The sequence below is a fragment of the Canis lupus genome, chromosome 11 (genome assembly GCF_048164855.1).
Source record: "Canis lupus baileyi chromosome 11, mCanLup2.hap1, whole genome shotgun sequence".
Lineage (NCBI taxonomy): Eukaryota > Metazoa > Chordata > Mammalia > Carnivora > Canidae > Canis > Canis lupus.
The window spans coordinates 12945108-12954739 of NC_132848.1; the positions used below are offsets into that span (position 1 = coordinate 12945108).

At 43.0% G+C, this 9632-nt stretch overlaps 1 protein-coding gene across 4 annotated transcripts in view; it reads left to right on the forward strand.

Annotated features, from left to right (window-relative positions):
- The window catches only part of NUP107 (nucleoporin 107), a 48466-nt gene extending 43648 nt beyond the window's left edge, over window positions 1–4818 (forward strand). For 3 of the 4 annotated variants that reach the window (XM_072843200.1, XM_072843201.1, XM_072843202.1), the window contains exons 27-28: window positions 3956–4123; window positions 4487–4818. In XM_072843200.1, coding sequence (XP_072699301.1) covers window positions 3956–4123; window positions 4487–4594 — 276 coding nt within the window. In that variant the 3' untranslated portion in view covers window positions 4595–4818. Of the gene's footprint in view, window positions 1–3922; window positions 4124–4486 lie in introns of those variants that run through there. The other variant, XM_072843203.1, reaches the window with a different exon arrangement.
- Window positions 4819–9632: the final 4814 nt, after the last annotated feature.

Below are 9632 nucleotides of genomic sequence, written 5' to 3' on the forward strand. Positions count from 1 at the left end.
ACTGGAGGGCTTAAATATGTATCCTGGGTTGAGATGAATAGAAAAAGTACTAGATGCCATTAAGAAAAGCACAGGTTAGTATTTTGTGATTTCAGGGAAAGAAGAGGTTGCTTTTATGTGAAAGAGGTCTAGACCGGATGTTTGGAAGGTGTAGCATTTGACTGATTTCTGAATAATGGGGTAGAAGCTGGATGAGCTGAGGGGAAAGGAAGGATAGTGCGGGTAACTCTTGTGTGAGCAGAAGACGCTGGGGCCTGATCCTCAGATGTAACAGAACCCAGCTTTGCCCCTGCAGACCTCATGATCTGTCCAGGGGAACTGGAAGCGCTGGATTCTTGGAGATACAAGTTGCAGTAGTATTTTGAGTAGAGAAAACCGTAGGAGCATTCTTGGTATCTTCTGCTGTTCTCCATAAGCTGATATATTCACTATTGTTATTTTTAAGATGCTACATTTTTCTAGCTCTTCCAGCTTCCCTTTCGGAACAGAAGCAAAAAACAATAGAGAATAAAAGTAGACTAGATTTGAACCCCTATTTACTACTATTCCTGATACAGTAATTGCCTTACAATTCTTCATAAAGTTCATAATAGAACACTTGAATTCATAGTTTTGAACATTCAGCAGGTTGCTTAAGCTAGATTTTTCTTTTCTGATCCTTGCTGGTATTCATGAAGATAACATTTTAGTGCTGCACAGTGCTAGTTTTAAGTATCATTTACATTTTGAAAAGACGTGAGTGCCTTATTTATACATAAATCTCTGTTCTAATCATTAACCTTAGTAGGTTAGATAATGAAAATCACAAAATAGTCTGGAGAATTGTAAAAATAGAGTTGGAATGGAAGCCAGTGAATGATACCATTGTGTTTTATCAAATATTTAAAAATCAATACTCAGACTCAGTCACTTCAAATCTAATCCAGAAGAGATTTCTTGAACAATCAAATGATAAATAATGATATTTTGAGTCCCCTCCCTTGAGTTTACCTAATACTCTTAGATATTCAGTAAAGTAGGGAATTACTCGAGGTTCCTGCTGGCACATGTAGCACTTGTATAAGAATTGGAGGGATCCCTGGGTGGTGCAGCGGTTTGGCGCCTGCCTTTGGCCCGGGGCACGATCCTGGAGACCCGGGATCGAATCCCACGTCAGGCTCCCTGCATGGAGCCTGCTTCTCCCTCTGCCTGTGTCTCTGCCTCTCTGTCTCTCTCTGTGTGACTATCATGAATAAATAAATAAAATCTTTATAAATAAATAAATAAATAAATAAATAAATAAATAAATAAATAAGAATTGGAGAATGGTGCCCCTTCTCTTACAGAGATCAGTTCTGTGCCAAGTGCCCATGACGTGTAGAGCGGAGCACAGGCTGGACCCCAGTGCCTCTCGCTCGCCAGGCCAGCCCCCCTGGGGCAAGGCACAGCTGCACAGAATAGTGGCACCACACGCCGTCTCTTGTAGCCACAGCTCGGGCTTTTACAGAGCAGTACCGCAGTCCCATTTGTGTTAGAGGCTGGCGGCACACAGGGTTGGCGGGGGCTTGGAGCAGCCAGCTTGTCCTTACCTGCCTTTCGCCACCTCGGCCTCCACCATGCTCTAGTTGAAGCCTCGTCTTCCCTGTCTTCCTTATACAGCTTGAGCATCTAGATCAGCTAGTAATCCTTTTAAATTGGACTAGATGTTCCTCTTCAACATAGAACCTTCGGATGACTCCTCATTACACTTTGAATATAATTCAGAGTTCTTTTCTTAACATACAAGATGGCACATACGCTGGACCTTGTCTGCCCCCTCCCCCCATCTTGTATCCTATTCCCCCCTCCCCACTGCACTTTAGCCTCTGGGCCTCTTTCCCCAAGATAGCTGTATGGATGGCTCAGTGTCCTCTCTCTTTAGAGACCCTCCCCCTCCCCCAACCACCCTGTATCACTTCACATTTCCCCCCATTGGATTTCCTCCTGGCAGTTACATAGAATGTATAATGTGTATTTATTTGCTCCATTAGGATGTAGACTTCATGAAGGCAGCAGCATTCTTTCCTTCACCTCTCTGACTTTGGTACTTAAGTTAATGCCTGGAACATAGGAGGCTTTCAGAAAATATTTGGTACATTTAGTGAATTACTGAGGTGAGTGCACTGTCTTCATATTATGGATACCTATAATGTCAGTGCAGCTCAACTCCTGCCGTCAGCACATACCAGGCCCTAATGGGAAGGATGTTTTAATTTTACATATCTACAGGATTTTTCAGAGCTTCTGTTCATTCTGATGACAAAAACAGCTTAGCTTGTGGAGAGCTATTTACTTCCTCTTTGCGGCAATTTGCCGGGCCCATGAGGCACGGTTCAGGATGCATCTGGTATAGGAATCCATTTTAGTTATCAGAAGAGGTTACCCGTGACACCCCCTTGATATTTGGCAGCAACAGGACCAAGAAGAAGCAGGTGCCAGAATGCATCCATGAGATGAGATGCCTGTACTAGCCCTGTGGGTACTTTCAGGTGAAGGCCCTAGGAGCCCGGGGCACTTTGCCCCTTTAGCACGGGGCGGGGGTGGGGGGTGGGCGGCGGAGGGTAAAGACTGCAGTGGAGCACAGATGAGTGAGGCAGAAGGAAGCAGTTCTCATTCCTAACAGGCTCCGGGGGGAAACAACTAATTTGAATTATGAATAAGCCCTTCGGTTTTAAATCCACCTCTAAAGGTAGTGAGTGCCTATTTGAGAAAAGAAATGAAAGTGCTTTCCCTTTTAAGGTTAAGAAAACACAAGGCATGCGTTTTAATATTTACATCTCAAAACAAGACTAAATGATTGATAGTACTATTTCCCTACGTGTGGAAGCCCGACTTAGGTCAGCCTAATTAGTGCAGTCACTTGCTGGTGGAGAATTACCACGTTACATTTGGCTGCTTCACGCCTTTGAAAAATGCTTTAGCCACCTAATATTGCAGACTGTCACATGAAGATACTTTCACTGATTAATATAAATTGTCATAACAAAAAAAAAACTTCTAAACTTACAAGGTACTGCTTTACAAAAAAACTAATTAGATATTTTATTAGGCTTTTCTAAAGACCAGATATTTAGCTTGTCTTGTTTTCTGTTTTGTCGTATGCTATGAAATCTCTGAATTTCCTCCCTATTTTTAAGATTATTTCATAACTTCTAAGGTTGGGTCCTTTTTTTTATTATTTTAATGATTTTAATTTTCACATCTGTTGCAAGAAAATATATCGGGTACGTTCCTGTACTCTTAGCGCCCATGTAAGTTTTTAGAGAGGCCCATGTGTATATACTTAGAAAGGCTAATTGTTTTCTCCACATTAAGTTTTCCTCATATATCTGTTAGTTCTGTCTCATTAATTGTATTATTCAGATTTATAGGTTCTTTTAGCTTTTCCATTTTTGAAAAGTTCTACAAACGAATGATAAATTCACATTGCTTAAAAACAAAGTTTGCAGTGATTGTTTCTCCATGTGCCTCTCCCCCCCGTCCCAACCCTTCTCCCCAGCATCAATCAGCACCATCAGTTTGCTGTGCCCTCTCAGATGTATTTCTGTCTGTACACATCCAGGGGAACAGTGCTGCTTTTCTGTTCCCAGTTCTGTTCCAGTGGTATTTAGTCTCTAATTCTTTGTGCTTTAAGCATGTTTTTATTCAGGACATAAATAAGGACATAAATAAGAAATACAAGTTCAGAGCATTTTGTTTTCATTGTCAGACCTGGTACTCCTCTGTGGTATATTTTGTTTACCTTCATGCTGTTCTACAAGAAATCCATGACTCTAGCTATCATGATTAAAATCCTACCTTGTTTTATTTTTAATGGACATCATAAGCTTTAGAGAAAACTCATTAGCTTCTACCTGTTGCATTTTGGTTTTGATTCAGTACTTGATTTTTTTTTTTATAACAGTAGTTATAGTGACAACTTGATGTCTGACTCTAGGATGCTGAAGAAGACCATGAAAGGACACATCAGATGGTTTCATTGAGAAAGCTTTGTCTGCCAATGTTGTGTTTTCTGCTTCATACTATACTGCACAGTACCGGTCAGTATCAGGAATGCTTGCAGTTAGCAGATATGGTATCCTCTGAGCGCCACAAACTGTATTTGGTAAGTTCTAGAGCATTTGCTGTTTTAAATTTTAGTGATTTGATAAGCTCTGTGATAATATTTGATTTTGTGAGATGTGTTTACATTTTTTAGGTGTTCTTAGATTTTCTCAAAGCAACGGTCCATTTCTAATGTTTGCTCTCTTTTTTTGAAAATGTGTACATATTTGTAAACACTTAGAAGTAAATAGACTGGCTCAGAGAAATAGCTTTGAAGTTCTTGGACCATGCTAATAACATTCTGGCCTTCGGCTACATAAATCTTAGATCTCTTCTTATATTAAGCTAATCAGGTTAAGTGACTCTAAATTCATAGTCTCTCTTGTTCTAATTCTTAACTTTTTTTTTCTTTTCTTAAAATCAGGTATTTTCTAAGGAAGAACTAAGGAAATTGTTGCAGAAGTTAAGGGATTCCTCTCTAATGCTCCTAGACCAGGGACTTGATCCATTAGGATATGAAATTCAGTCATAATCCGTCCACTCTGCAATCTCACTAATTTCTATGATAAATGGAGTTTCTTGTAAAATATACATATTTGTAACTACTGGGTTTTTTCTTTTGCACTGTCATGGGAAAAATAAAAATTTAGACATTTGAATTTTGTATTTTTCAAAATATTATGGTGATACTTAGAAATTTTAATGTATTATATCAGTATTTCCCTGTTTATTAATAAAATTGTGTTAAAAATATAATTTTTTTTGTTCTGGTAAGTCCCAGGATTGTCTCTTATGTAATAAGAAATTAGATTTCCTGTTACTGTACTTTTCTCCTGTGATCATAAGTACTCTGATATCTTAAAATTATAAAGATGGAAAGTAGATTGATTTCTAAGCCAGGTAGGTAATTTCTTATAAAATTTAGTATTTTAAAAAAATACTATAGTTAAAATGGAGCAAGACTTTTGTCTAATATTATGTTACTGTTTTATTTTGAAAACATTTGTCTTTTATTAACTCATTCAGCAAACTGGCTACTAAAGTAAGTTGGATCTTGTGCAGACTTACAGTGTCTGGTATACAGTAAGCACGGAATAAATTGGGAAATACAAAATGAGTGGAATCTAGTTCAGCTCTTTTAGTAGGGGAAATACAAGAAATACATTTTTTTTAATGCTGTTAAAAAATGCAAGTAATTTGTGCAAGAAGAAACTATTTCCAGGTAAGAGGTCTCTGAGGAAGTAACAGTAGAGCTGCTGTTTTAGTAGTGCACTGCATTCGCAAGGGCAAAGATAAAGTACAAGAAGAGTGAGGCACCGCATATTGGGAAATCAGTACGAGTGAGGCCCAGAAATGGAAATGCATGTTAATGAATCAGTAAGAATTTTTTTCTTTTTTTCTTTCTTTTTTTTTTTTAAGATTTATTTATTAATGAGAGACGGAGATAGAGAGGCAGAGACACAGGCAGAGGGAGAAGCAGGCTCCATGCAGGGAGTCTGACACGGGACTTGATCCCGGATCTCCAGAATCACGCCCTGGGCTGAAGGCGGCGCCAAACCGCTGAGCCACCCGGGCTGCCCTTTTCTTTTCTTTCTTTCTTTTTAGAGACCAAGAGGTAACATGCACGAATGTGGGGGTTGGGGTGAGGATGGGAGAGACAGAATCTTTTTTTTTTTTTTTTTTTTTTTTGAGACCGAGAATCTTAAGCAGACTCCACGCCTAGTGAGGAGCTCAACACACCCTGAAATCATGACCTGAGCTGAAAATAAGAGTTGGACGCTTAACTGTCTGAGCCACCCAGGCACCCCATACCTGAGCAACTGACATATATTGCTGGGGGAATATAAAATGGTACCATTTTGGGGAAAAGTTCTGATTTTCTTAAATCAATCCTTTTACTTTTTTTATTTTTAAATTTTTATTTATTTATGAGAGACGGGTTGGGGGGGGGCACAGAGACACAGGCAGAGGGAGAAGCAGGGTCCATACAGGGAGCCTGACATGGCACTCGATCCTGGGTCCCCAGGATCAGGCTCTGGGCTGAAGGCAGTGTTAAACTGTTGAGCCACCTGGGCTACCCATCACCAATCCTTTTAACCTAGAAATTTCACTCCTATATTTATTCAAGAGAAATGAAAATAAGTCCCACAAAAATACCTGTGCAAATATATTCATAGCAGCATTATTTATAATGGCCCCAAACTGGAAAAGACCCAAATGACCATCAATAGAATAACTAAATAAGCTGTTATGTTCATATGAAACAGTACTCAGCAATATAAAAAAAGAACTGCTCTACTCACCAAAAGAACCTAAACACCAGACGTATACACTATGATCCACTTATATGAAGTTCTAGTACAGTTAAAACCATGAAGAGGGATCCCTGGGTGGCGCAGCGGTTTAGTGCCTGCCTTTGGCCCAGGGCGCGATCCTGGAGACCCGGGATCGAATCCCACGTCGGGCTCCCGGTGTATGGAGCCTGCTTCTCCCTCTGCCTATGTCTCTGCCTCTCTCTCTCTCTCTCTCTCTGTGACTATCATAAATAAATTAAAAAAAAAAACATGAAGAAAAATTAAAACAGTGGTTTCCTCTTAGGGGTGAGAAGGTGGGGATTTTCTAGGGCATTTTGTGAGGTGATGGAAATGTACTGTATCTTAGGGGTGTGTGTTAACGTGGGTGCATCTGTTTATCAAAAAAATGTAGTTTAGATTACTGCATTTAAGTGAATGTAAATTTACTTTTGAAAGATCAAATGGAGGGGTAAGAAGTAGGTACACATGAAAATGGCAGCAGGTGAAACCACGTGATGGGTATTTTAACTTTGCACAAGTTTGGGATTTTCCATAATATAAATGAGGGAAAATGGGCCGGGAGCCAGAAAGATTTGGGTTGGAATCTTACTCATCCCTCTAGCTGCAAGGCAACAGCCACAAACCTCTGTTTTCAACGTCTGTAAATAAGAAGAAGGATTATAATCCCATTTTAGGACAAGTAAGGATTAGGACCCCTATGCTTTGTGAAGGAGGGAGAGAAAACTGCTTAACCAATTCAATCAGTCTGGAGAGTGGCAGGTTCCTGAACAGTAGAAAACTGGACTAATGGAGCACCTGGGTGACTTAGTTAAATGTGTGCCTTTGGCTCAGGTCATGATTGCAGGGTCTTGGATTGAGTGCTGCTGAGCAGGGAGCCTGCTTCTCCCTCTGCCTGCCACTCCTCCTGCTTGTGTTCACATGCTCTGTCAAATAACAAAATCAAAGAAAGAAAGGGAGGGAGGGAGGAAGGAAAAAGAAAGAAAAAGGAAGGGAGGAAGGGAGGGAAGGAGAGAGGGAAGGAAGGAGGGAAGGGAGGGAGGGAGGGAGGGAGGAAGGAAGGAAGGAGAACTGGATTAATGATGGCAAAGATGGGGTTAGGCTCAGTAACCCTAACCCAATAGGCATTTGAAATCCACTAGATACTGTTCTATTTCAATCCAAATATCAGGTTTCATATCAATTATTTTCAAATACTGCAAGATACATAGATGAATGATAAAAAACAGGTTATCATTCCCGCTAGGATTATCAGTCCAAATCTATAACCACAAGAAGACAATGAATGGAGTGGACTAAATGAAGACAGGGTCCCACGGCTCTTAATTAGGGAGCAGGTGAGGGTGAACATTGTAAATCACTGATTAGAGGGTTCTGTCGGCCCAAACCAAAAGGGAGGATGGCAATATAAACGGGCGGTGGTAAGGGCACCCAGTAGGGTAAGAATCCATAGAATTTGGTGGCAGGATAGGAAAAAGTTCTCAGGAAAACCGAGTTAGGAAAACTAGTCCTTAGACTTTGACTAATTAACTTCTCATTCTCAAATCTTAAAGGATTCATCTCCTTGGGGAGCTCCTTGACCACCTCCTCCTCCCCAGGTTTAGATCTGATGGTCTTTTTATATTTTCGCACAACCCTATTTTGTTACTTCAAAAATACTTGTTACAGTTCACTACTGTTCACTACCAGTTCTCATTAAGTTCTATGAGAGAGGGTTGGTCTGTTTTTTCCCTCCACTATCTTCCAGATGCCAAGTTTAGTGCCTGGGAAAAAATAATACATGCTCAATATTTGAATAATTCTTACAAAAAAAAGGAAATTAAAACGACTTAGGAATTAAAGACAGAATATTACACTATCCTGAGGACTGTTGATAAAGCTATTCTCAGAGGGGACACTCACAGCCTAAGTTCTTTTATTAAATTTATTTTCTCAGAGATATTATGTATTTTAGAGCAAGCATGCCCCAGTGAGCAGGGAGTGAGAAGCAGAGAGGGAGGGAGAGGGAAAGGGAGACAACCTCCAGTGGACTCTGTCACTGGGCACAGAGCCCCAGCCTAGGGACTCCATCCTGCCACCGAGATCATGACCTGAGCTGACACCAAGAGTTGGGCTCAACCCAATGAGCCACTTACGCACCCCTAAGTCCTTTTATTTTTAAATAAAGGACTGAACATTCTATTCAAGAAATGAAAGTAACTTGAATCACAATCACTAGAAGTAACCTTTGGAAAAAGGCCAATAAAATAGACAAATCAAGAGACAAGACCCAATTTTCAGAATGTGATAGGACAACAGATAAATTTAAAATGTGATTATTCTATACAACTCTAGCCAAGTGTATTAAGGCATTGCAGTTAAATGGGCATTTTAAAATCTTTTTTTAAAAAAGATTTTATTTATTCATGACAGGCACACAAACACAGAGGTAGAGACCCAGGCACAGGGAGAAGCAGGGTCCCTGCGGGGAGCCCGACGCAGGACTCCATCCCCCGACCCGAGGGTCACTCCCTGGGCCCGAGGCAGACGCTCCACCGCGGAGCTCCCCAGGCGCCCCCTAAAGGGCATTTTTCAGCGATGAAAAGGCCCAACATGGATTCAAAACCAAGAAAATCCGACTAGTGTACTAACCATGGGGATAGAGGGTTCATCACACTGCCCAAAATAGGTTTTCAAAATAAATCTTTGCAAATACGCTTCCCGCCTCTGCGGCCAGGGCTCCTTTGCTCCGCACGCACGTAACCACCCCGGCCCGCGGCCCGCGCCCCGGAGGAGCCCCGGACCCCGGAGCAGGTCCGCCGACCCGGGAGCAGGCCCGGACCCGGGAGGAGCCCCGGACCCGGGAGGAGCCTTGGACCCGGGAGGAGCCCCGGACCCCGGAGCAGGTCCGCCCACCCGGGAGCAGGCCCGGACCCGGGAGGAGGCCCGGACCCGGGAGGAGCCCCGGACCCGGAGCAGGTCCGCCGACCCGGGAGCAGGCCCCGTCCCCAGAGGCGCCCGGGACCCGGGAGGATCCGCCCCGCCCCGCCCCGCCCCGGGAGGAACCCCGCGCCCCGCCCGCCCCGCCCCGGGAGCCGCCGGCGGCCGAGCACGGAGCCCGCGGCGCACGGACGCTCGGGGCGCGCACGCAGAGCCCGGGCCCCGCGCCCACGCGCCTGCGCAGGTCCCCCCCCCCCCCGGGGGCGGCGAGCCGGGGGGCCGGGCTAGGGGCGGGCGCTGACGTGCCGCGGCGCCGCGGGGCGCTGGGGGGCGGGGCCG